The following is a 25,398-nucleotide window of genomic DNA, read 5'->3' on the forward strand; positions in this document are numbered from 1 at the left end:
GCATCCATCAGGCTTCGTAGCGCAATTATGGACACAGAAAAGATGTCTGTGGTGTGCAGAGACACCAGATACAGGGGATCTTTCAAAAAGCTACATAGGATCCGATAGATGTCACTCAGCAGCTTCTCGAGGTCACTCAATAGACTATCGAAATTGAGGATAAAGGTGTTGTTCAGCCCTATTATGTTTGGTAGTTGTGGTCCGACCCATACAACGATAAGAATTCGCCCAGAGGCCAAGGAGCAGCTCCGCCCGAGCTCGCCCGAGGTGGGTGTCTGGAATGCCATATTGTAGGAACCTATTCCTTTAAAGTACGACCCAGCATAATCCTTATAATGTGAGTGCCTAAATATTTGAACATAAGAGCCCAGTGGACTGTCGGTGAGGTTAGGATCGCAGGTTCATTCGTCGCCATCAGCTAGTGACGGTATTGCGAGCAGTGATGAGAGAACCGGGAGACCTCTGTGGAGCCATAACATCCTGAAGGTATTGCTAGGTCATCAAGGCTGGGTACAAGAGCCTCAAGGCCCTTTTAAAAGCGGTGACAGAAAATGTGCAGAGAGGAAATTCGTGCGAGAACTTGAATATCTTCGGTCTGTGATACGAGACGGGTTTGCGCACGAGAACAGCTATACAAGGCTGGTCTGCTATGTGGGTACTGGCCAATCAGATAACATCACGGAATATCGGCACGAAGGGGTCTGGAGGGGCAGAGCCCAGAGAGGGTAAAAGTCACTGGAGATTGGTAGTAATACACAAGATAGACCCGACCGCGGTGGTAAAAAGATGTAACAAGGGCAGAGAGCCTAGCAATCAGATGTTAGAACCCTAAAGCTAAGACATGCCAAATCCAACAACGACAACAACAACAACAGTTGGTAGGAGCAGGGAGTGAACAGGGGCGAATGGGCAGAGCGCGTGCCAGTATCATGGCTCAGCTACTGCTTTTCGCTCTGTCGTGGACGTACTCCGTCCATCCATGTTGACTAGACTGCCCCCGGGCAGTCGCAAAATTTCTCATCAATTTCGCAGATCAGCTCTTCGTGGAGTAGGACTTGTTGGTATGCGTCCGTAAGATTGACCCATTTCTTGACACAGGCCTTAAATCGTTCACACGCTGTTTCCTCCAGGAATGGGCATAGAGGATGGATGCGAACAGGATCCAATAACAGCATTCCTAGCATTATGAACTTGCCGGGTGGTAAAGTTTTCCAAATTCAGATATGGTCGAAGTGATGGGAGACACGCGGCCATAGTCCCAACGTAAGAATCAATGGCACACCACAGCTCCAGAGTCGTTGTGTGAACACTGGGAAAGGTCTGGAAAACAACAATGAAGCGAACAAGAGCTGCGCTAATGCTGACTAGGCCGAATCCAAACGTGGCATAAAGGCCCAGCTTCTTTTTCCAATCAAGGTGGAGGGTCCGGAAGATAAAAAGGGGCAAAATGAATATCATTATATCGGAAGCAAAATGGAGGACCCAGGTTATAGTGAAGAAATTTAACTGCTTCTGGATGCCGCAGAACCAAAAATTCGATCTAGAATAAGTTAGATTCTGAGGTGAAGAAAATTCTAATTCTTTCTACTCACCTGTTACCCCTGATTGGAACGCAGATCAGAAACAAAGTTAGTATAGACGCAATATATGAAAGCCCCGAGAAGATCGTGACTGTCCACAAGAGGAGATAAAAGGACCGGATCTGTGTCGGAATTATATTGAAGAGGAATGTGAGCAGGGCAAATTTATTGAGATACTGCGTCAGAAGAAGCGGGATCCATGCCATAAAAACAACCTGGTTAAATATTACTTAGTTAAACAGTCTATTGATGGCAAAGTGCTAACCTTTTGTATGGACGACAAGTTATTTGTGTCTGTTTGAGGGTCAAACCAAGTAGTTGATGCCTTTAGAAAACCTAACCGCATCACTGCGATGTCAGCAGCCGCTTGCCATGTACCGCTGAGCCATGCAAGGCATATGAGATAGTCGCTTAGGATCAGTTGCTTGTGCTGTAGGAAGAGCCGAAGATGAAGACGAGCCACAATCAACGCGAGACAAAGCCCGAGTAACACCCATTCGACAGCCTGAGGTCGGTCAGAAAATATCACCAAGACAATATTCACATTACGCACCAGCACGGTCGCTGTGGAGGCAACACGCATCAGAAAGTCGCGACTCCGTATGCCGCCAGGTTGATATGGATGAAGCCTGGGGACATGAACACCGCAGGGTACTCGAGGAATCGAACAGACTCCGTAAGGTCAATGGGAGGCTGGTGGCGATGTCAGCGCAGAAATAGCCTAGCGGTTTGTTGGTCAGTGCACTTGTTTAATGAACGGACGACCTGAAGGACCATGGGTCAAAAGATGCGACCCAGAGGACTGTCTCGGTCGCCATTTTCCCATCTGTTGGTTAGGCGCCAATAGGATTTCAGCTGGGCAGTTTTCCAGGGTTCGAGGTCTGTCCAGAACATGACAACTTGAAGAGTTGAACGCCAAGAAAAGCCTTCCCAGATACCGCAAGTAGGGCTTACCCCACCCACCCCTGTTTGAGTACACAGGACGGTTTAAAGATGAAAGTAAGTGGCAGACACAAGCGGAAAGGGAGCGGAATCTCGCTATGAAAGAGGTGGTATTTGACTAATAAGAAAGTAGAAGGTGGAACGTTTGCAAACGACATTTTTCTAGCCCAGCAGACGACCCCATAGCGTTGACAATTTACTTGCGTGCATTTCATAGATATCGTGGCCTTACTGCAGCAGCAATAAAAGGAGTATGGCCAGGGGCTGAATGTTCCTAGCACAAATTCGGTGACCAACTTATCCACCAGATGCTTTACAAACCAATCGCCTATCCCTTATACAGGAGCTGCTTTCATCAGGTTTATACGGGGATCGTAAAGCCAAAGTCCTGCACCCTGTCACAGCCCTCTCGCAGCTGTGGAATGGTTTTGGTGTTGAGTTGAACGTGATGTGTGCGACTGGCAGGAACAGCGTCCGAGATTGCAGTGAAAAACCCCTTCGAGTTTGCTCCAGTTTCAAATGAGAAGCCGTTCGCCGTTCCCACAATACCTTGGAGGACTCCAACGACATCTGCCCTTGCAAAGCTTGCCACGACTTTTCCAAGGCTACCGAAAACATTCATCAACCACTTGAGACCGTTCATTGTCTCACTTGTTGGGCTGGGTGTCGTAGCCGACCACTTGACGAACGTGTCACCACTCGTTGTACATACAATTTCGGTTGCACAATTTTGTAGCCACATGTAGGCCCTAAGTGGATTTTCTCCCTGAGCCGAATCCGCAAACTGCCTCGCGAACCTCTGATGAGCCATCGAGAGTGCCCTATCCTTGACATCATCATCAACAGTCACAAACTTTCTGTAAAGCTCCCGCGAGCCATCGGTCCCGTAGAGCTGTTTCGGGAAGAGGGTCACAGCACGGCCCGCAACATCTACACCATGTTTCCACGGCGCATCGTACCACCATTTCTTGTCGGCATACCGCTCGGCAAACCTCCCCGTGAGGCGGTCCGAGGTTTTCACACAGATAAATTCATGTAAGCTCTCCGAGTCTCTCCTCACAAATAACCCCACTTTCCTAACCGCGGCGTAATCCCCAGTTCCGGAGATGGTGATTGCTGGATTGGTCATCTTTGGCGCGCGGATCGCCAGCCATTGGCTTCGGGTCTTTTCCTCGTATCGACTTGGAGGTAGGTAGCACACTTTAAACCCTTTGTCGTTCATGGTGCGAAAGAATTCCCAATTCCACGAGTAATCAAACGTGTACGGTCCGATTGTGAATGTCATGACAGTGGGGTTGTGGAGGGAACCGAGCTTGATATTGATATCGAATAACCAAAGATCTTCCTCGTCCTGGTTGAAAATTTTCCCAGGACGCATCTCCACCTGCCACCCGAATATGTCGTGTTCTTGTGTATATACCAAATGTCGGTCTTGGATAGGGAGTTGTGAGCCTTCATCGGGCTTCAATGTCAGCTTAATGAGGTATGCGATGTCAAAGCTGGCCATGGTAGGAAAGGAGCTTTTGCTTGGCTGAAGGTAATGGGAATAATGTTATAATAGGAGATATTAACTGTTGAGCTGGAAGATATAACGAGGGTAAGATTAACAAGCTGGAAGGAACTCTGAATGATATAAATAAAGGGGCTTTGAAAAGATTGAATTTATATGCCCAAGTCAGATGGGAGTCAGCATCTCCTGACAATCCATCACACCAATTAAATCAAACAAACAAGTTCAGGCATCCCTACATGAAACCAACACAACAGCAATTCCCAGAACATGGCATGTTTGGCGGCAATTGGCGGAAACCACTGACAAGGCTGACAGCCTCGAAATGATTGTCCACCAGCCAGCGTTTTCAAGGAACCCATGTCAATACCAGCGCATGCCTTCTCCGGCAACATTTGTGAGCATGCATATACTGCAAGCATATGACTAAAGCCAATAATTCCTAGCAGGCGTTAAATAGATAACCTGAGCCTGGTATCTGCCAAGAGAAAAACTAAATTCAAAGTCGGGTGTAGCCAGGCTTCCAATACTATTGTAGTTGCTGTACAAGATTGTGATTCTGCAACTTTCTTGAAGAATGCTCCTCTGTTTCCAGTTTACATATCTTTACCATATCTTTACCATTTATTTTTATGAGTACTAGGTAATGCATGTTCTATCCTGATTGAATTGGAAGAAATACTGATTATTATACAATATTTAACCTCAAAAAGGACCAAGTTAATTGGTATCTGCCTACTACCCATGGTACATAGTGTCCAGTTTTGACCTGATTTCACAAGGAAGTTCCACCAAACACAAATTAAAATATCCCAAGCACAAATACCAACAAAATCCAACCCTAAAGAAAGATAACAAAGGATCTAGTCTTTCATAGCATCAGTGTGAAAGTTACGGCTTGAATATCAGGACAGCTCTTCTTTATGTTCCAGATTTCCCTCATCCCGCACCTCCCCACCCACCTGCCTGATCAGTATGGGCTAACCATTATCAGGGAAATCAGCCCCCTGTTGGAATGAAGCTCGAGTTCAGGCTTTTAAATTCACATGGTTGTCTTGTGGTTTCCTCCTTGTCGGTACAACCACGAGGTTATCATCGACGTACACTGCCAAGCCGGGGTCTACCATGATCTTTATGACTTTGTAGGGTTACGTCTGGATGTATCGCAGTAGCGTTTATGCATGAGTATCAATGGAAGGTCTGGGTGTCTGTTCCCTACTTGTCCGCTAGATCTAAACTTCCCAATCCTCCTCGCATATAGGTGTAAAAGAACGCCTGGTGCAGCGGATAAGGATCAAAATGTTGTACTTCACAGATGATATTGTGCTTGTCAAAGTTCTAAACCTAATGCAGAGCTAGCCCCCACAGCTAGTCAGCAGGAGGGAATCAACTATTCGCAGCAACCAGAATTTCCGGGATTAGACTTTGAGATGCCAAGCTCCTCAGGGATTCAAATTACGCAGTTTTCCAGATCGACATGCGTTTACATGAGGTTCAAAATCAATCAAACACGTGTATCCTACCTCCACCCAGATCACCAATATTCACCAAGAGGTTAGAGAAATGTGTGTTATCTAATTGACAACAACGTCTGCGTAGGTATCAGATACTTTGGCGCACTGCCATCTATGGTCGTTCCTTCTAGCCCTCTTAGAGGGCTGAATTTTCCGCGCTGCCCTCTGCCTGTCCACTTATTCTTGCCGTATCCGACGTCGCCCCCAATTGCGCTTTTGTTATGGGATTTTTTTTTTTTCTTTCTCTGGCGTCGTCTCGGAATTACAAATGACAGGCGACAACCTTGGAAGGGGATCGGGCCGTGGAAGTCATGTCCAATCAGAGCCTACGAGCGCATTGACCATGCGAGCTTGTGTTTTCAGGAGAGCCTCCGTCTCAGCCTTCGTCTCAGCCCCGACTCAGCCCCCATCTCAACTTTCATGTCAGCCTCAAAAAGGGGAAGCATATGGACTTTATGAGCTTGGCCATCTCCGTGCAGAGGCTCAAAGTCCACATCCCGGCTTGATCAATCGCGACATGGACTCGAACGATGAGTACGATTTCACAGTCTTCACTAGCGATGTATCACGCTCCCATAGACAAGACACTTTTTTCGAGGCAAAGAAGTTTAAGAGGCCAAGCAGCGATGACTTAGCCAGCCATTTGGCTTCCCGCATTGATCAGGCTGAAGCACTCGGGCAGTCAGTTCTCAGGTGAGTGGAGTTGCTTTGATCTCCGAATCTTCCCCGGAATGACGATTAATCCTTACTATCGTGCTTTATCAGCATTATCCAACTACATGACTATACGGCAGCAGTTATCAAAGTACTGGAGAATGCAATCGGTGGATTTCCTCCTGATCTTCTTCAAAATGTCGTCTATAGCGCATCGACTGGCCAAAGCGTTTCTATGATTCCAAAAGCCCGCAAGGATTCTTCAGGTAAGTGGAATTTCAGCTAGCTCTGGTCTACTTGATCTGGATTATTCACCTTCCTACCAGATGTTCGATTCCTCTTAAACTATCCATTGACTACTCCCAATGAACCTGCTCTCGTCGGATTTTTACCTCTGGGAGCTTGGATCTGCCCCTCTTCAGTAGTCAGGGGCTGCGCAGGACACAGAACCACAATTTTCTTAATTTGTACAGACCAGGATGTGCCTGGACTTGTGGCCTCGCACTTCGCCTCGCACCCAACACAGATCCAGTATGCGAGGTGGTTGCGACTACAAAAGCAACCCTTGTGGATCTTCGCCGATTTGCTTCATGTTTTCGGTGACTGGAGCCAAATCTGGAACGTGACCAAGGGAAAACTAATTGTATATCACCGTGAAATTCACACATATCCCCTAACGCGTCCTTTACTCGATTTGACCCGAGGACTTCACGAAGAAGCTGCCAAGGTCTTGTCGGTGCGCGAGCAGCTTCGAGTTCATGCTAGCGCACTTACCCGGTTCCTTCATCTCAAGCAGGTGAAGGAACTCCATGAGCTTGCAGAGCGGGTGCAGGAGCATTTCGACGACATCAACTATCACGAGGAAACTTCCCAAGTCATACTCCGGCAACTTGACAACATGATGAGCCTGGTAGCTAGTCTCCCATTCTTCGCAATGACAATAATACTCACTGACAGCATAATTCCAGGCTTTCAACATCGAAACAATGACTCAAGGTCAAGCTGTTGCCCGTTTGAACGTGCTCGCAGTTGCCTTTCTTCCAATTTCCTGGGTGGCGGTAGGTTAAAGATGTCCTGTCTCCACCTCTCAAATGACTCGGATTCTCATCAAGGACGGCGTTGTTCCGCAGAGTATTTTTGGAATGACTCAATTCTCGATCTCGGCTGCCTGGTATCCGTTGTGGGCCTGCCTTGCCTTACTGGTCATAATCCTCGTACCCTTTGCTCTCCCCGTCCGGGGGATCTATACCTATGTGCTTGGTCTCTCGACTACGCGTTGGTCATATAGGAAGACCATCGGATCAGCCTCGATGATCAAAGCGAATGATCCGCTTTCTACACCCTCAGAAGTCACTCGCGCCGACCCCGCAGCCCCTCAAGGAATAGCGTCACTGTCTCCCCCCTTTCTGGTAAATAGAATCGGTGGAGCCGAGCAACCTCATACCTCCGCTGCTTTACAGGACGGCTCTTTGCTCAAGAACAATCTCGCGCAGCGTGCAGGGCGTTCATTGCTGCGATATATACCAATTTTTGGGTCCCTGGATACGTCAGTGAAGTCATCCACGACTCCAGCGGCCAACCCGTCTGGGGGATTACCCGGCCTTGGGTGGGCACCGCCGAAGACGTTCGAGATAGAGACATCCCCACAGTCCGGCTCAAACAACCTGACGACGCCATCACCGCCAATAAAAGAGACTGATGATAAGAAGAGCGTCTCGGATCTTGAAGCTCAGATATCGAGTTCCTAGATAGCGCGGATCCGTTGCTTACTGGACCGTGCTGAGTCGAAGGGCCCCTGCGTTTTTGGCATCGGAAATAGCGTAGCTTGGTGCGCGTTCGGCTCCATACTTATAGTACCAACTTGATATAAAAGCAAATCAAGAACATGTCTTTTCCTGCATCATCCAGTTGACAGCTGCAAGATGAAGGAGGACAGGAAGCTGCTTGTCGTTCTTCGAAGGATCTGCTTTTAGTATTTTCAATACAACGCGTTTCTGGGGCCTTGAATAACGTAGTTAGTGTTGGGAGAGACTGGTAGCAGGAATAGACTCATAATAGATCATGTGCAAGCCATACGGCTGAGAATTGTCCAAAGGCTAATTTCCCAACAACCTCATAGCTCCGATTGAAGATGTCGTGGAGGTGTACTGGATGATATCAACCTCGACAATAGTCTGCGACGGGCTCAACAACATAGTATATTCTCTCAAACGGCCGCATGGTAAAGACCAATAAAACAGCAGGCAGTGGCTCACCAAGCAATGTCAGGGCTGTGAAACACGGGACGAAGTCAAAATGCCTGCGGAGCTCGAGCCCGTCTGACTTCGCGTGCGTGGCTGCGGCTGGTTGGTGGTAGGGGGGCTAGGTATATAAGTAGATTTCAAAGCTTGATACCGCATGGTAGTTAATAATATTGAGATTACCGTTGAAGGTGCCAAGGCGGGGGCGAATCGGTATCCCGACTCTTGGGTGAGCACAGCACAGATAATCGCATCATCCTTCCATTTCCATTGCTCCCCAGGAATAGTAAAGTTAAATCCGCGCGGCGCATCCATCCTAATCAGGCACCGAACGCGCAATCCCCAAGTCAGTGCGTATGCGGACACCCGTCAGCTTGGACCCGAACTACTCCACAGGCCGATGGGCTGTGCTTGGGAGGGACGGCCGTGATTCGCTGCGATGAACACCAAAGGACGGTACGAGTCGAAGAACCTGAAGGTCGATTGAACTGCTCAGCCGCAGTAGTTGCGATGGATACGGCTTCGTCAGTCGACGATGTGGGGTATAAAAAGGGCTGCATGCCGGCATTGGGCGCTGCGGGCATATTCAAGGATTTCTTACAACAGAGGATACCGCATCCATCCGAGTCCCAGTCCTGTATACATTACCGTTCTAGAGAAAAGAACAGACAGCATAATGGCTGCACCACGCGATATCCTCTCCACCTTCGCATCTACAACCCCAGACGTGGAGTACATCACTCCCTCATCTTCGACCTTCGAAGAAACACGAGCGATATACGCACACCCCGAGATCGTCCCCTCGGGTATCCTCCGCCCCGCAAATATCCCCGCCCTCGCGAGCACGGTCTCCTTCCTCGCGGCCAACAAGATCGAGTTCACGGTCCGCGGCGGCGGCCACGATCTCCAAGGCCGTTCGATGAAGAAGGATACCGTCGCGGTGGATCTACGACTTATCAACCACGTGCGCATTGACGCTGACACTGCGACTGCGAAGGTGGGCGGTGGTACGCTGGCGGGGGATTTAATCAGGACCCTGGAGAAGGAAGGATTTGTTACGCCCGTCGGCTCGGTCTCGCCCGTGGGGTATACTGGGTGGGCGATGTACGGCGGGTACGGGGCGTACAGTTCGCGGTTTGGGCTGGGGGTTGACCACATCGTTGGTGCGAGGGTTGTCAATGCCACTGGCGAGGTGGTTGACGCAGACGCAGAACTATTGAAGGCGATCCGCGGCGCGGGCGGCGCATTCGGCGTGCTTGCCGAGGTGACGATTTCAATCTACAAGCTGGCGCAGATCCTCGCGGGTGTGGTCATATTCAACTCCCAGGATCTTGACACCGTCATCCGCCAGTATAACCAGGGATATAGGGTCCTCACGGCCGCAGAGGGGGGCCTCCCCGCACCGCTGAGTTTGCAGCAGTGTACACTGAATATGCCGACGCCGACGTTCGGGGTGCTCTTCATGTGGGCGGATGAGGACCACGAGGCTGGGAAACAGTGGCTGGAGCGGGTGTCGGGGCTTGCGCCTGTTGTGGCGAACACGGTGAAGTCCAGGACGCCGTCGGCGTGGCAGGCGGAGCAGGATGCGCTGGTTCCGAAGACGACGCAGGGGAGGCTGTGGTCGGTGAATCTGCGACAGATCACGGATGAGGTGGCGGGTGTGATTGCGCAGTATGCGAAGCAGTTGCCTGCGGATCCGCATGTTATCTTCGATATGCATGAGCTGCGCGGGGACTCGCCGTCTGCGAAGCCGAATGCGGACTCGGTATTTGTGGCTCGGGAGGGACACTTTGCGGTTGAGATTGTGCCTCTTGTTGAGGACGCGGAGAAGCTTGAGGGAGCGCTGGCGTGGGGGCAGGAGTTTAGCAATGCGTTGAAGAGGACGGATCCGCGGAATATCGTGGCGGCGACGTACGTCTCGTTCTTGACGGCGGACGAGTTCGATCATGACAAGGTATTCGGCGAGCATCTTGGGTTCTTGAGGCGGGTGAAGGCGAGGGTTGATCCAGGGAATGTCTTCAACAACGCAATCTCCTATCTGTAGGGTGTTGTCGACGTGGAAACAATTGTAGGTAATGGACCAATTCATCGTCTGACACCTCCTCCTGATATAGTTAACATGAAGGTCTATTACAGGCTTTCTTGCAGGTATAAATATTACGAGATAAACCCTAAACCCCTTGTGACAGCGAGACTTCTTCAGCGAGCGGTTCAGCCAGTGCCACGCCATTCAAGGTTGCCGCCCAGATATAGAGTGAAAGGAGAGTGCTTTCTTTTGGCTCTCGGTAAATAGTTCTTGCCTTCTTAAATGCAGCCTTACGAAGGATGTTTAGGAGACTTCCGCGAGAGCTCAGGTCCATAGAATCATTTGATATCGTGCTAAACAACGTATCGAGTTTGTCCACCGGGCGCAGGTGATAGACTCCTTCTACCAGCTCACCAGGTCGAGCCGGAGTCTGATACTTGCTCTACAAATCAACTAGTCTCATCACAGCTTTGACTCTCTCTGTAATCAAGGTAGCTCGCGCTTTCGGATTTTCGAAGCACATCAACAGCATTGTGGAGGACTTCCTTTAGGGGTTTCTTTGACAACTTTCGACTCTTGGGGATGAATCGTACGTGGCAGTGAATGCGGGCTTTGCACATTGAGATTGATCTTCGACATCTGAAGATAATCAACGGAAGGGACTAATTGCTCGATGCATGCTGAGCCCATGAGATATTTCAACTTTTTCGAAGGCGTTTCACGTCATTCACGACTTGCTGTGATGATCCATACTCGTACTCCCAGCACCGGTGGAGAATGGCCTGGGCAGGATTGCCGTTAGTCAATCGTGGCCACTTCCAATCGACAAGGGCTGTGATAACTTCCTCCTCAGACACCTCAGTCTCAGGCCCCAGCGCCCTCCCTTCCCTCGTACCAGACTGTTCCGCCCTTTCGGACTGAAAGACTGTCCCTAGCATGCCCAGTCTTGCTATCGTTTGCAACTGTATACACAACACTATTAGCGGTCTGAGCTAGGATCTGGATCATGCCCTCCTGGACCAATCTAGGAGGCATTGTTGAAACCAGACGACGGTAAGGTTGATGTATTGTGTTGAGTGAGAGGGAAAACCGTCTGCTGTGGATGAGAAGGGAGAATCAGAATCATTAAAAACAAAGCATCATTTCCCGAAAATGTTTTGGACGTTGGTCTTTGTTCTGAAGCTGGAACAACAAGGAGGAGCAAGTTTGGGCTGAGTATTGCTTCTCTTGCTGACCGCTGGAGCTCACCTCTCCTGTCGTCCATCTTTTTTTTTTTCTTTTTTTGCCAAGAGCAGAAGGAGTAAGGGCTTTCCAAGGTTCGTGTCATATCCCCATTGCTCTCTCGCTCTTCAGAGAATCGGAAACGCAGGGCAAGCCGCGGTTCCCCAAGTCCAGCCCAACAATGACACTGATATTCAGCGCAGGATGTTCGGGAGTAGTAAACTCAGGTTGTCTGATTTCATTTGCTTGTCCCTAATTGACCCATTGGACATGGTCAAGCATCAAGGAAGCCGATTCTCGTATTCGTACATGAGAACGACCCGGTGGGTCAGGTAATTCATAACTGTCTCCTGTCCTTGTTCGGGGACTTTGGAATTTAAAAATCTTCGCCAATTTATTTTATTGCTTGTCATTTCAGCCTTTCGCTTGATACATTTCGGTTGCCTCGGGATGGATATTTTGAAGCTGCCCACTGAGATCCTCCTCTTAATTGTTGGGTTCTTGATTCCAGCAGAGACCCCTCTTGATTCACATCGCGCGCTATGCTCAGCAAGGCTTACCTGTCGTACAGTGCCCCCCCGGTTTTCAGTTTTTTTATAGTACATATTCATCTAATCATCGAAATTTAGAGGCCTTTAACTCCGCAGTGCTGCAGATCTCGCTAGCTATAGTTAATGAAGCAGCAGCTGGGTACCAAAATTCACGGAGGGCCTGTAGACCTACAATTTTGGGTCATTTAAAGTGGCTGGTTCCGGCACTGCTTCTTGAGAAAATCAAGCGAGGAGGAGACGAAGAACATCATCCACTCGTTAATGCTGTTTGCGAGACAACAGAGTACATTCTGGATACTATAGGCAGCCCCAGAAAAGAAGAAGTGGATGGCAAGGACAACAATATTCGGACGCTAAGGCTTTCTTACTGGAGAGATCTCTGCCTTGCGGCGGGAAAAGGCAGAGATGCTGAAGAGCTTTTGGACGAGCTCTGGATGGGGGAATATGACGAACACGATGCTTATACCGGCGCTCTGGTTGCTGCCGTGGTCAGGAACGATCTGGCGCTTCTTCGAGCCTTGCTTGAGAAAGAAGAGGGCGGTGATATTAATAAATGCTGGCCGCTCGGGAACCCGTTATCTATGGCAATTATGATAGGGAATAAGTCTGTGGTACGCATGCTCCTGGACTCCGGCAGGAACATTGCTGGGGTTGAGATGGGCTCGGAGGAACCATACCTCACCCTTGCTGGCATCCTGTACAAGGATATATTGCATGGCGATGGGGAGGTTTTCAGGACGTTGCTCTCTCGATATCCCAATGTGCTTCTGGAATGGGAAGACGAGCGGACCTTTCTGTCTCTTGCCGCTGAGCATGGCAACAAGGAGATCGTCAAATGCCTGTTGGAACCAGGGCAACAGAAGCAGAATGAAGGCTGGCCAGACGACACCCGTATGACGCCGGTGGAATATGCGGCACAAAGGGGTCATGTTGAGATCGTCAGGATGCTAATGCAGCGCGACCACGCTGTCCGCTGTGGTTCGGATACATAGGTACGGGTCGTCGTCGGCATCCATGCACCTGAGCAGATGAACCTACTTTCTGTCGAGCAAGGCTTCCGCAGGGCCCTCGGATCGGTCCGGCCAGGTGGATCCAGATCATCCTCTTCGACATAACGTGAGTCTACGTCCCAGACAGTAAGCGAGGCGGAAAGTGGTGGTGATAGGCCGAGGGCGAGAGGGCATTTAGAAATGCATGTCGAAGAGAAAGGCTCAATATAACATCGCTGATATTCTTTCTGCACCGAAGATTGTACTGTATGTGGGAAGTGAGGACATTGGAAACATGAACTCGAACTAATCATTGGATGAACAAAGATGGTAGCACAGACTACATATTCTTAAGGATCTACGTTGTTATCTTCGTTTATAGTATCAAGCTTGGGCCAGTTCTCGAATAATGATCCCTGACGGATTTTATGTTTGAGTTGTACCTGCACTGTTTGTATCCCTGTGATTTGTTGTAATGTCTAAATTGCCGGCCTAATATCGTCAACATAATGACTGCCTTCCACTTGTGCTTGTTAAATTCTCCACTACTAGTTGCGTAGCTGCGAGGACCGAGATGCCAGTTCTTACTTGCTCATATTATCCCTGGGGAGAGAAGCATCTAAAAGGCTGGATTGACTCCCTCGTGACTTGGATTTTCCAGGTGTGCTCGTAAAAGTATACCGGGCCAGCTCGCCTTCGGATGCTTCTTGGTGTTGGGCCAAGTAGAGCGGTCAGATTGGTCTAGGTGTTCTGCTTGATGCACAACCGCATCGCCGAGGACCTTCTCGATATTAAGTCGCGGTAGGAGTCTCTCAATCTCGGACGAGTATTCGACGGCTCCCATGGCCTCGCGTGTCGCTGGTGAGAAGTCCATCAAGACTCCATATCGCATCAGACGGGAGAGCGGATAGATGCGCTCAGCAATACCTGCGGAGGTGTGCAGCGCGATTGCGATCCAGACTTGATGACTCGACTCTTCTGACATCCCATGCGATAAGAGGTGAGCTTTCGCAGCATCCGCGCCCTCAACTTCAAATCGCTGGCTCCCATTATATAGATCGCTGGCACCAAGGTCGTGGCAAATACAGGCGGCATATAACAGCGGAAGGTTGTTTGGCTGACTCCATTCGCTCCCCTCCTTCTCTGACAGCCATCGGGCGAGGAGAAAAGTTCGTATGACGTGATTGAGAATCGGTTCGGGAAGCGCTCGGGAGGCCAGATCCAAAGAGGCCTTGCAAATATCTGTTTGGGGGAGGCGTTTAAGAACCTCGTTGGAGGGCTTTGGGCTGGTTTTAGCGTATTCCATGGTTGTTGCGACTCTGAAATGTTTTGGCGAGTTGTTACCAGTGATGTTCCAAACAAAATTCCAATATTCTTTATTGTCCCTGGTAATGGGGGACGGGTCGAGTTTATGTGCACGTGCTTTTTGTCAGCACAAAGATCTCACCGTCCCAGGCCATCCAAGCCATCAGCAGCAACTCTGTGGTGCAGACTATCACTTGCCTATTGGCTCTGAATGCCAGGGATCAGAGGTGAAAACTGAGTGGATGCCAAAGCGCGGGGTCTCTCGGCTCGTATTCGAAATCCTTCACTACTCCTGAATTCGGAAAATCGCGAATCATTGTTTCGAAGAATCGGTTCTCTTCTTTCCCATATATATTTAAGATTAAGACCTCGGTTTCCCCTCTTCCGCTTCCGTCTCCACCTCACACCCTCTCGCAAGTCGAGGAGCCTTTTATCACAAACGCTTGATTCTTGCGAATTCAGCTCCACGCTTGGGAAGAGCGGTTCTTCCAGACGGGAAATTGACCCTCCAAGTGCGAAATCTCAACGACCTCAATAGGGGAAGCAAAATGCTATCTAGCACAGACGTCGGCTACCTTCGTCGGTGTGTGGAGCTCGCCCGCGAAGCGCTTGATGCGGGCGATGATCCATTTGGATCAGTGCTCGTCGACGCGACGGGCAAGATTCTCAGAGAGGACCGCAACCGGGACACCACCGAAGCAGATATCACCCTGCACCCGGAGTTTACGCTGGCGGTTTGGGCCCGAAAGCACATGACCCCCGCTGACCGCGCCGCTGCCACGGTCTACACTTCTGGCGAGCACTGTCCAATGTGCGCGACTGCCCACGCATATGCGGGATTGGGACGCATCGTCTATGCGAGTTCGTCGGCTCAACTTGCACAATGGAGGACGCAGTTGGGTGTGAAAGCTGGGCCGGTTCTCCCGCTCCCGATCAATCAGGTTGCGCCGGGTCTGACTGTTGACGGACCGGCTCCGGGTTTGGATGAGGAGGTATTTGAGCTGCATCGACTGAAGCAGGTTCGAGATACGGCCGAATGATAGGTACCTAATCACGAACTCGACCCAGGGAGCTTCGACATCGTCCTAGGTCGCTCTGGAAGCACAGGGAACAGTTTACCGGTCTTGTTGGTTCAATCGGAGGGTTGAGCCTTGCTGATAGGACGACTGCGTTGTCTGACTCGGCTTCTTGTTGCGCAGACCCTACTCAGATAGCTACGAGATAGACCTTAGCAACTCAGATTCTTCATCTGCTTTCATCTCATTGATTACCTCCCTCTGCAATTAGTCATCCAGAATATTCCTGTGGCTCCGTGGCTCATTGGTATCACAATCCCTGTTCTGAAAGTAGGCCAATGGAATTGGATCTTGTTGTCCTCGAGAAAGAGACGAGGACAACGCTAACCCGAACAGACTAGCCCTGGTCGAATACGAGGAAGCTCAGCAAACAACCTCAAGGGGTCTGCCTCTCTTCTCATCCAACAACAGCCGTCACCATGGCTCGGCGCATGGAAATCATCCCAATGACCGTCGCTGCCGCCGAGTATGCGCTCGCAAACACCTACATGAACCAAGTAACCACCCCACCAAATCGATAGCATGCATCCCCACTCACAAGCCAAACTACAGTACGCCATGAATTATTGGGTCGACCCGGGCGTGTACGAGCCCACCATCGGGTCGCTCGACCCCTTCCGCAAGCAAGTGCTGATCGACAATCAGGTCTCCCTCCTCGAGATTGACTGCAGCAACATGAATTACATGGAAGAGCCGTGGTATCCTGCCTACTGGAAAGCCATCCGGATAGGCGCGTTGATCGTCGTGTATAATGTCTCCTCGATGGAGTCGTTTGAGCGCACGCAGCGCTATGTGCGCAACACCTTGATTGAGAACATCACACACCCTTCCCCTGACGACGCCAGGGCTGAAGCGGTGGCGAGAAGGGAAGTTGAAGGAACGCGTGCCGGTGCGGCGAACAGGGCTGGGATTCGCGCGACGAAGCTCCGGGAGGTGAAGGAGGAGGAGGAGCAGCGCCGGGCGAGTCCGCGGTCTCTTGGGAAGCGTTTATCGCAGAAGTGGAAGTCCGTGCCCGCGCAGAGGTTCAAATACTTCCCCCGTCTCCCCGTTGAGATCAAGATCCAGATCCTGCGCGCGTGTTTGGTCTCCTCGCAGCCCATCGTTGGGTTTCGGCCATACAGCAGGGGAATCAACATGGGTGTCCTGCGTGTGTGCAAGCTCTTCCACGAGGAAGGGACGAAGATCTTCTGGGCTGAGAACCGGTTCCTCTCGCAGAAGCCGATCTTCATCGTCGCGGATCATACCTGGGTGACGCCGACTTCTGGGCCCGAGGTACCGGCAGACAAGGGTCGGGCGCTGGCGGAGGAGGTCGGTGGTGAATTCTACGAAGTCAGTTCGAAAAATGCGTGGCAGGTCGGCAACCTCTTTGAGAATCTTGTTCGGGAGTTTAGGGCGAGGATGAGGGGATATACCGGGTACAGGCGCGCTGGGGATGCTGCCGGACAGGCTGAGAAACAGGCTGCTGCGAGTCGGCGAAGAATCAGAGATCGTCTGCAGTCCGCAGCGGCGACTTTGTTAGGTCGTAAGACCTTATAGTCTGTACAGCCCAAACATCCTACTGCAATACATCGCCCACAGCCCTAAAACGCCAGATATCATTCCCGACCAGCGCTTCTCTTTCCGACCCTCGTACGTAAGCAGTATATCCCAGACACGGTTGACACCCGGTAGATCATTGTGGCTGTCTGTGATGCGGGCAATCCATTTCCTCTCGCACGGTTCTACGCCGTTTCGTATAATCGACGGTGGAGTAGAGAACCTGTGAGCACTGCGTGTTAGCTTGCCATCTCAACGCTGCTAGAGAAAACGATGCACGATGACGATGAAGGTTTGGGAAGCCAAGAATTGAATATCTATCACCGGGTATAACCGTTCAAACTCCCCGTAAGATCTCTCTGGACAACGTCAGCGCGCGTCCCTACTCCCACCTTGCTAGCAGGAACATAGAGAAGGACACCGTCGGCTCTTACACGCAACGCAGCCACCACCTCGACTATTCAGATACCTTGTAGCGCCAGCCAGAGGTTCTAACACTCGGGCTCAGGGTGGAGAGCACGCCGAGGATTGTATCAATTTGTGCTCATTGGAAGCCATCGATTCGTTGCTGCTGCATGGATAAAGCATATGAATCTCAATTCGAGATCGACAGAGAAGCTACAGTCAAAAGTTACGGTCTGAAACTCTTGAGGTGTCTCCAAATGCCCGTATCCAGCTCGAGGCAACAACCCCCTCACTCTGCGTGCTCTCCGACCTGGCGCTCAACAAGACCGAAGTCCCCTTTGAGCAACACATCTGCCAGCCGTGGGGCTTTCCAACTAGTCCTAGCCTATGAGACACTTGCCGGTCTGGCTTTGATGGCCCGGTGGGCCTTGAAAATGAGTGAATGTGAGCTTGATCGGCAAGATGTTCCCCTATTTGGTGCAGTTGAGTGATCTCCCGTGAATCTACAAGGGAATCTGCGCGTATAACAGGGATTGCTTGTAGTCAAGACCAGCAGACTGATTCACCTCTCCCCTCTGGACCAGCCAATAATCGACAAATCTGCTTGATTCTCTTCCATTCTCTCTTCACTCTGGCTGCATATTGACTCTCTTGATCGAGGTGACCTCGCTTAAGCATTCACACAATGTTTGCCAGCTGCAGCATATAAGGCCTCAAGATCCCACCTCTTCTCTTCTCTTCCCCAACATCCTTCCTCTCCACGTACTCTCATCTTGAGTTCCTTCATTGAAGTCCCTCATTGCGTTTACACATTGCCTTCCCATACTGCCCGCCACTCTTCACCATGTCAGTCATCTCCGTGATGCTGGCAGCGGTTCAGGTGGCCATCTTTGCCGCCTGTGCCTCTGCTGCTGCTCCCCCCGGCTGCGACTCTGCCTGTCAAGACGCCTACAACCAGGGCCGTGCTACCGATGCCAGCTTCTGGGTTCACCCCAACGTGACCCTCGATCCCTTCTATGCCACTCCGGACAACTTCTCTGACTACGCTGTGGGCGACCTCGTCAAGTGGGAGGATATCGCCGCTGACGCTGTTGCTACCAACTGGTGGGTGCCTTCTGGTCTCTCGCTCTCTCGTTTCTTCTATGTCAGTGAGGACATCGACGAGTCCCCTCTCCCTGCTACCGGCTACGCTATCATCCCCTACCAGAACCCCCTCGGCCCCGACAAGCCCTTCCGTCTCGCTGTCTGGGCTCATGGCACCGCTGGCTTCACTCCTCAGTGCGCCCCGTCCAACAACAAAGGCCTCCAGTACAACTTCCAGGCACCTTTCGCACTTGCTCAGCAGGGCTACGTGGTCATCGCCCCCGACTATGCCGGCCAAGGCAGCACCATCCCTCAGGGCTTCATGTACAACGCTGGTATCCTCCACGCCGCCGATGTCAGCCTGGCTGTTGAGGCCGCCCGCAAGAACTTCCAATCCTCCATCACCCACGAATGGGTCGTCGTCGGCCACTCCGAAGGGGGCCTCACAGCCTGGCGAACCGCCCAGCGCGAAGCGGACCCCCGCAAGTCCGCCGGAGGCCTCATCGGCGCCGTCGCCATCGCCCCAGCCATGGAAGTCATGAGCCTCGTCCCCTGGGTCCTCGAGCGCGCCAACGGCGGGCCCCTCCACGAAGTCTTCCTCCCCTACATGCTCCGCTCCATCGGCCGCCTTTTCCCTTCTATCGACCTAACCAAGTACGTCACCGAGCGCGTCCTCGGCCTCGTCGACCTCTCCTACGGCGGCTGCCTCAACGCCGCCGTGCCCCTCCTCTACAACCTCAACGCAAACGACATGTACCTCAACAACGCGAACTTCCCCTCCGCCCCGGAGGTCCGCGACTGGACCGCCAAGTACCACGGGGAGGGCGCACACGCACTCGGCGGCCCCTTGCTCGTCATGCACGGAGAGACAGACTTCATCCTTCCGCATGACCACATCGAGCGCATCTTCGACAAGCAGTGCGAGGCCTTCCCGGACTCGGAGGCACAGTACCTGCTGCTCCCTGGGTTGGACCACGACGGCGCCGTCCAGGCCTCGCACTCGAACTACTTCCCCTGGATTGCGGACCGGTTCGACGGCAAGGCGGTCAACCGGGGGTGCACGAAGACGACGGTTACGGTTGCGACGGACCGGTTTGCGACTGTTGAGCAGGTGTGGACGTCTGGTGGGCAGATGCTCGTGCAGTAGCTGCTTGTGCAGTGATGCAGTAATTGGTGGAGATGTGAGCTGCCTGACGCAGTGATTGATGGCTCGATTTCCCGGATCGGTCTTTTTCCTACTCATGTATCCTAGATCTCGACTACTCCAGCTGTCTTTCTTCCCCGAGAGACTATCGTGATAGCTCGGCCAATGAAACGGAAACTTTGAACCTACACTGTTGTCTTCCCCTGTAGACATCCCACACCCCCATCAGCCGCCCCATCCTCTGGCAAAGAACACACCAAGCAAGCCGCAGGGACAACAAAGAAACACAAACAGACATCCCTGCCCCCATCGACGTCCCTCCTTCCACTTCAGGAACCGCGCAGCCGTTCGCAATGAACAACCCAATAGCCGCGCCAATCGATCCAACACTCGATGCAAGCGCGGCCTGTCGCTGCACAAAAAACAGGTGACAGGCTACACCGTTCGTCCCTCGATCTCGAGTTGCCGGGGCTAATGCACAGCAGACAGGACTGTCACATCGCTTTCGTTCTTGGCAGGCGCTTATGACAAATTCTGGGTGTGTGCGGGGGAGGAATCAGGGAAGTCACTCGGGATGGGACGGAGGAGGGATAGGGATGGATTAGCTGTGGAAGATAATGGGGTTTGAGGGGAAGAGGTCTTTGAGCTAACGATGAGTTGTGGAGAGATACAAGATGAGGAAGCGCGGAGGCGAGCAATCAATGGGATGAAAGTGGAAGAAGAGTCTGAGTTGCTAACTAAGGTCTATCTAGCAATATTTAATATTAGAGAGATAGCAAAGTCATCATACTAGCCAGTCCTTGTATAATCAGATAATAAATTGGTCTGTCACCAACAATTGTTTAAACACCTCGCCGCTCATGAACGAAGTGAAGGTTGCGGAGGAAGATGAGTCAGCACGCCAGCCGATGAGGCACGTGGTCCCACCAGATGAGGACCATCGCTAGGAATATCACGAATCTCGAGACTTGATAGCTAACTCTCGCATCTCGGCTGAGCGCTTTGAGAGTAGCTGCGCCAGCGCGTCGTTTTCCCTCTCGGCCGCGTAGCTCAACGGTGTTCGACCCGAGCTGTCCGCCACGTCGACGTCGATATCCTCCCGCTCCAGGAGGAGCATTGCCATGGGCGCAGCATGAACGTCGTCAGCGTGTGTCCTGGAAGCGAGCAGAGCAAGCGGGGTTTGCCCGGACGCGTTGGTCGCGTTCACATCCACGCGCTTGTGTTCCAGCAGGGCCTTTATCAGCGCGTGGCGGCCGCGAGAGACAGCGGCGTGGAGGGGCGTGTAGCCGCGGCCGTCGGCCGGATCGACGAGATTCGGGTCCACCGTGTCCCAGCGGAGCAGTTCGCGGAGGACGGCTTCGTGGCCCAGCGCCACAACGTTGTGAAGGAGCCCGTGCCTGCGTCCGTGTGCTTTCATGGGTGGGTTCGCGGCCGGGCCCCTGATGTTGGGGATGATATTACCCTGGGACATCAGGAATTCGACGAGGGGGACGGATTTGTAGGTGGTCGCGGCAACCCACAATGGGGGTGGTTCCTCCTCGGAGGTTGCGTTCACAATGGAACTGTCCTTATCCAATAGCAATTGGAGGATGTGTAGCTTTCGCTGTGCTTCTGTGTGGGAGTACCACCACATGGAACGGCTAAGCAGGGATCGTTTCTCTTCCTGGTCGTATGCGCGGATGTTGATGTCGGGATGTTCCAAGAGCAGGCGCACAATGGCTTCATGGTGATTCCGAATCGCCTCTTCGAGAGGAACGACCGGGCGCCATGAACCCCCGTAGTTGATATCAGTGGCTGGGTAATCCAGCAGAAGTCTCACGACGCCCTCGTGGCCTCTGGTGCATGCCCAGCGGAGCGCAGTGTGGTTGTACTTGTCTTCCGCGTTGGCGTCGATGTCGTCGCGCATGCTGAGAAGCAGTCTCACCGCCACTTCGTCGCCTCGCATCGCGGCCATCACGAGTGGTGTTCGCCTCTTGTCGGTGTGCGCAAGGTTCACGTCGAGGTCTGTCTGCTGCAGCAATAGTCGCAGGACCTGCTCGTCGCCACGCAGAACCCCAGCGTGGATGGCATGTCCGAAGTAGCGCGAGCCCGAGTTCACGTCGATGCCGTCCTGGAGCACGCGGCGACACAGATGCTCGTCGCCCGCTGCCGCCGCAGCTACAAGGAGGTCTTCGTTCATCCAGCGCGCATGGGTGAAGTCCGCGCTGTTCTTACTCCAGGTCGGCTTCAGCGAGCTGGTCTGAGCCGTCCGGCTCCTACGGACTTGCTGGCGCTGGCGCTCTCGTTCGTACCAAGCCACTCTCGAGAACGTGTAGAATTTTCCATCAGAGAGAACGGATAGGTCCGAGTCACTTTCAGAGCTGTAATAGATGTGGCGGCGGCCGGTAGTGTGTCCATCGTTTTCTTCTTCGTCTTCTTCCTCCCAATCCGAATGGATGCATTCCGCGAACTTGCTGCCCCCAAGATAGGACAGCGCCGCGCGAGCCAGTCCGTACCAGAGTCTCTCGCATCTGCTCAAGGACTGGTCCGCGATGGATGTGTGATTTGCGTCCGCAAGCCAGCGCACCGCCACCTCGCTAACAGCATATATCACGCCGGGGAGGCAGTTACCTCGCCACGGGCGGCGTCTGTCGTGGAATGCCCTTGTTTTCTCGACCATCAAGCGCACCAGGATCGGCTCCTTCCGGGGCCGGTCCTCGAGCACGCGGAACAGCGCGGGATAGCGGTATGCGGCGTCGAGGACATGCTGGTCGAAGCGTTCTACTCCATGTGAGTGCCGCGAAAGAAGCCAAAGTAAAAGTGACAGAGAGCTGGAGACCACTTACTGCAGACAAGCCGCAGATTGACGCACTCGCTCCGTGTCCCTCTGTAGTCATTCAGCGTCTCCAACTTCTTCCTGTTGGCCAAGCCCCACCAGCGCGGCACGAAGATGTAGCCCAGGATCTGTTGCAGCAGCTCGTTTGGCAGGCGGGCGAGGCTGGCTTGATCCATGTTCAATTGCCTCGACATGCGAGAGGAGCGACTCGAATCCCTGACTCTTCAGACTCTCGGAAGCGTCGCTGACACTGTGTGAAAGGGGGTCTCCCTTGTGCCTCGTATTCCGGCCCGAAGAGGTACCGGTCGAGGGGTTGACTCTTCCACGAAAATCCAGACTCATCTCTGCGCTCGAGTCAACAACAAACACACTCCTGAAGATGAATCCTTCACGAAAGCCTCTCAGTACGCTCAATCGCTGGCAGCGGCTGGTATCTCCTCATTGGGACGTCGCAGTCCTCACCCGTGCCATCACCAGCAATGTAACCTGACCAGGAGCATGTTCAGGCGACCAGGAGCATGTTCAAGGCGAAGTCAACGACTCGGAGCAGCTGGATAAAAATAATTAAGCTGCTGCGACAATGATGTAACGCCAGATCGCCCTGCCAGGAACAGCCCCATTGTGCCATCGTGGCTGTGATGAATCTGAGACAACAGTCGGCTCGGGCTATTTAATCGATGATTCCCTCTGTCTTCTCGTCCATGATTCAATTCATTCAATATTCCAATTCATAATCCTATCAAAATGAAGACCGCCTCTCTCCTCTCGCTCGCCTCCCTCTCCGCAACGGCCCTCGCCGGTACGTCGCGTCACACCCCAACACAACCCTGAATACTTTCACTGGACTAACTAACCAGCACAGTCTGCAACGTCGATGGCAACCTCTTCCAACTTCAAGCCTTCCAGACCCGCGACGACGGCTCCCGCCACACCGGCACCGTCAAGGTAACCCAAATCGGCGACCTGGGCACCGACACCCTCGCGCACTTCAGCGCCTCCCCCTCCACGGGGACCGACCCCGAAACCGCCACCGCAATCTTCTACCTGAACACTGCCAACAACCGGCTCATCGTCCTGGACCCCTTCAACACGCTGCACGCGTCGAACGCGTACACCGACGCCGCCGAGGGCGGCGAGCTGAAGTTCACTTTCTACAATGATACGAGCCGGCCCGAGCCGTACCACTGGCCTGTCTTTGGGATTAAGGAGATCGACGGTCTTAATGGGGGGCCGTACCTCACTGTTGATGGAGATGCTGCGGCGTTCAAGTACTGTCCCACTGATGCGGGGAGTAACTTGCTTACGGGCTCGATTGCGCTGGGCACGGCGGATGTCGGCAAGGACTGTGTGGCGCTTGATGGGTTGAAGATTTACTCCGTCACCTCGCAGGTTAGCCAGGAGTAGTCACTTGTTATGGGGGCAGGAAGGGGATGCGTATCTATCTATCTATCTAATTTCGTTGATCTTTGTCGCAGTAATACTAGAAGCCTAATTGAACAAAGACATGTTTACCGATAGCCCTTCGAAGTCCGCAGTGGACCCATTGTTTACTCTTTTCCTCCGTAGCAGAGTGCGACACCGACACCAAGATCAACACCGACACCATCATCCCATCTTCGTCCTCATCTCGAGAACATCAGCGTCTCTCCCCTTCCCAAAACGGCAATATGCGGCGCTCACCTGGGGCACGCTCACGAGCCAAGCAGAGCCAAGAACAGCCAAGCACTCGTCCCTGACACGACGCCAATAAGCACCACGGACAAGAGACACGTTCGATCACGCCATGCCCATGCACGATGAGCACGAGCACGATGTCTCTCGATTTCGGCCCTTCGGGGAGTCTGACGCCCAGGCCAAGCATGCCTTGGGGGCTGGGCTTGTGCAAAGCGCGCGCGCGACTGCACTCTCCGCACGGGAAACAAAAATAGGATAACAGGAAGTTCTTGTGGCGGTGCCAAAGAGGAGACTGGATGGCTGGCTCATTGATCAGTTGGTTGGTTGTGAGCTCACATCTGGATCGCTCAGGGTCCAGGTCTGGATATTTTCTCAGCATACGAGTCTCAGAGCCCGATTTTGGACGGCTCCAGGGATCATGATTGGTGTCAGATCTTGCACAAGTCTTGTATTCTCTCCCACGGCAGGGCTGGACTCGGATGGATAGCCATCCCATCTGCGTTGCAGCGGTGAATATATCGTTGTAGAATCGTAACCCTATATCGGATTCCGTTGACGGTGAAATCGAGGATATATATCAGTCAAGGCTGGAACATGTCTTCGGTTCTGGCGCCAGATTAACAGGTACCGAGTTTCACAACTTGTAGATACCCAACACCCTATACGTACAGGAAAAATGGTCAGCCCTATGGCAGACTTGCTTCCTAAGGCTGTGGTAAAGGCACTCTACACCGGCGCCGACATCGAGGATGCCGACTCAACACGGAACTAGAAAAGATGCAGGAAGGTGGGGAGAGAAAGAAGCTGAGGAAGATCTTGTTCGCAGCATTGAAGACTATGCTTCCTGAGAAGCGCATGGATATTTTGAAAGGCCTTGTTGCTCTGAATGAGGATGAGATTTGCAGTATTCAAGAGGAACCATTGTTTCTCTTCCAAGGATTTATCTTGGAGATTGCGCGGGATTGGTGTGAACTGGGCATGATGATGAAATTATACATGCTACATAGCGATTTGCATCTCTCTTTTGCAGGTTAACTCAGCACCCCTGTGATAGCAAGCACGACAGGTACCAACATCGTGTAAAACTCTACCGGAAAGCGCTCAGCCAGGCAGGTTTTTCTACAGCTTATCCT

General features: G+C 52.3%; 11 protein-coding genes across 11 annotated transcripts; 7 read left to right on the forward strand and 4 right to left on the reverse strand.

Moving 5' to 3' along the window:
* Window positions 1-767: 767 nt before the first annotated feature.
* Window positions 768-2,564, reverse strand: BJX67DRAFT_354949 (uncharacterized protein). The gene is made up of 5 exons (XM_071029260.1): window positions 2,326-2,564; window positions 2,134-2,273; window positions 1,846-2,085; window positions 1,593-1,795; window positions 768-1,540 (listed from the first exon to the last, which is right to left on the reverse strand). The coding sequence occupies exons 2-5, from the start codon at window positions 2,161-2,163 to the stop codon at window positions 1,111-1,113; spliced, it is 903 nt and encodes a 300-aa protein (XP_070885473.1). The 5' UTR covers window positions 2,164-2,273; window positions 2,326-2,564; the 3' UTR covers window positions 768-1,110.
* Window positions 2,565-2,659: 95 nt separating this feature from the next.
* BJX67DRAFT_354950 (uncharacterized protein) lies at window positions 2,660-4,165 on the reverse strand. The gene has a single exon (XM_071029261.1). It carries the CDS (start codon window positions 4,027-4,029, stop codon window positions 2,884-2,886), a length of 1,146 nt encoding a protein of 381 aa, XP_070885474.1. The 5' UTR covers window positions 4,030-4,165; the 3' UTR covers window positions 2,660-2,883.
* Window positions 4,166-5,944: 1,779 nt separating this feature from the next.
* BJX67DRAFT_354952 (uncharacterized protein) lies at window positions 5,945-8,271 on the forward strand. The gene is made up of 5 exons (XM_071029262.1): window positions 5,945-6,239; window positions 6,312-6,466; window positions 6,527-7,110; window positions 7,169-7,258; window positions 7,331-8,271. The coding sequence occupies exons 1-5, from the start codon at window positions 6,064-6,066 to the stop codon at window positions 7,946-7,948; spliced, it is 1,623 nt and encodes a 540-aa protein (XP_070885475.1). The 5' UTR covers window positions 5,945-6,063; the 3' UTR covers window positions 7,949-8,271.
* Window positions 8,272-9,030: 759 nt separating this feature from the next.
* On the forward strand, window positions 9,031-10,930 carry BJX67DRAFT_354956 (FAD-binding oxidoreductase). The gene has a single exon (XM_071029263.1). The coding sequence runs from the start codon at window positions 9,117-9,119 to the stop codon at window positions 10,482-10,484; it is 1,368 nt and encodes a 455-aa protein (XP_070885476.1). The 5' UTR covers window positions 9,031-9,116; the 3' UTR covers window positions 10,485-10,930.
* Window positions 10,931-12,672: 1,742 nt separating this feature from the next.
* Window positions 12,673-13,230, forward strand: BJX67DRAFT_381735 (ankyrin repeat domain-containing protein; the record flags this gene model as incomplete). Its single annotated transcript, XM_071033070.1, has 1 exon — window positions 12,673-13,230. The coding sequence occupies one exon, from the start codon at window positions 12,673-12,675 to the stop codon at window positions 13,228-13,230; it is 558 nt and encodes a 185-aa protein (XP_070885477.1).
* Window positions 13,231-13,589: 359 nt separating this feature from the next.
* On the reverse strand, window positions 13,590-14,806 carry BJX67DRAFT_129492 (uncharacterized protein). The gene has a single exon (XM_071024518.1). The coding sequence runs from the start codon at window positions 14,531-14,533 to the stop codon at window positions 13,847-13,849; it is 687 nt and encodes a 228-aa protein (XP_070885478.1). The 5' UTR covers window positions 14,534-14,806; the 3' UTR covers window positions 13,590-13,846.
* A 274-nt stretch (window positions 14,807-15,080) lies between these two features.
* BJX67DRAFT_381737 (nucleoside deaminase) lies at window positions 15,081-15,572 on the forward strand (the record flags this gene model as incomplete). The annotated part of the gene is made up of 1 exon (XM_071033071.1): window positions 15,081-15,572. One exon carries the CDS (start codon window positions 15,081-15,083, stop codon window positions 15,570-15,572), a length of 492 nt encoding a protein of 163 aa, XP_070885479.1.
* Window positions 15,573-16,024: 452 nt separating this feature from the next.
* On the forward strand, window positions 16,025-17,419 carry BJX67DRAFT_354959 (uncharacterized protein). Its single transcript, XM_071029264.1, has 3 exons — window positions 16,025-16,105; window positions 16,161-16,192; window positions 16,254-17,419. Exon 3 carries the CDS (start codon window positions 16,284-16,286, stop codon window positions 17,142-17,144), a length of 861 nt encoding a protein of 286 aa, XP_070885480.1. The 5' UTR covers window positions 16,025-16,105; window positions 16,161-16,192; window positions 16,254-16,283; the 3' UTR covers window positions 17,145-17,419.
* A 974-nt stretch (window positions 17,420-18,393) lies between these two features.
* Window positions 18,394-19,779, forward strand: BJX67DRAFT_388524 (putative secretory lipase; the record flags this gene model as incomplete). The annotated part of the gene is made up of 1 exon (XM_071034373.1): window positions 18,394-19,779. One exon carries the CDS (start codon window positions 18,394-18,396, stop codon window positions 19,777-19,779), a length of 1,386 nt encoding a protein of 461 aa, XP_070885481.1.
* A 688-nt stretch (window positions 19,780-20,467) lies between these two features.
* On the reverse strand, window positions 20,468-22,919 carry BJX67DRAFT_129589 (ankyrin repeat-containing domain protein). The gene has a single exon (XM_071024521.1). It carries the CDS (start codon window positions 22,433-22,435, stop codon window positions 20,729-20,731), a length of 1,707 nt encoding a protein of 568 aa, XP_070885482.1. The 5' UTR covers window positions 22,436-22,919; the 3' UTR covers window positions 20,468-20,728.
* Window positions 22,920-23,134: 215 nt separating this feature from the next.
* On the forward strand, window positions 23,135-24,111 carry BJX67DRAFT_129511 (uncharacterized protein). The gene is made up of 3 exons (XM_071024519.1): window positions 23,135-23,390; window positions 23,454-23,479; window positions 23,603-24,111. The coding sequence occupies exons 1-3, from the start codon at window positions 23,336-23,338 to the stop codon at window positions 23,993-23,995; spliced, it is 474 nt and encodes a 157-aa protein (XP_070885483.1). The 5' UTR covers window positions 23,135-23,335; the 3' UTR covers window positions 23,996-24,111.
* The last annotated feature ends 1,287 nt before the right edge of the window (window positions 24,112-25,398 follow it).

The sequence above is a fragment of the Aspergillus lucknowensis genome (assembly GCF_044049455.1).
Source record: "Aspergillus lucknowensis strain CBS 449.75 chromosome Unknown BJX67scaffold_24, whole genome shotgun sequence".
NCBI lineage: Eukaryota > Fungi > Ascomycota > Eurotiomycetes > Eurotiales > Aspergillaceae > Aspergillus > Aspergillus lucknowensis.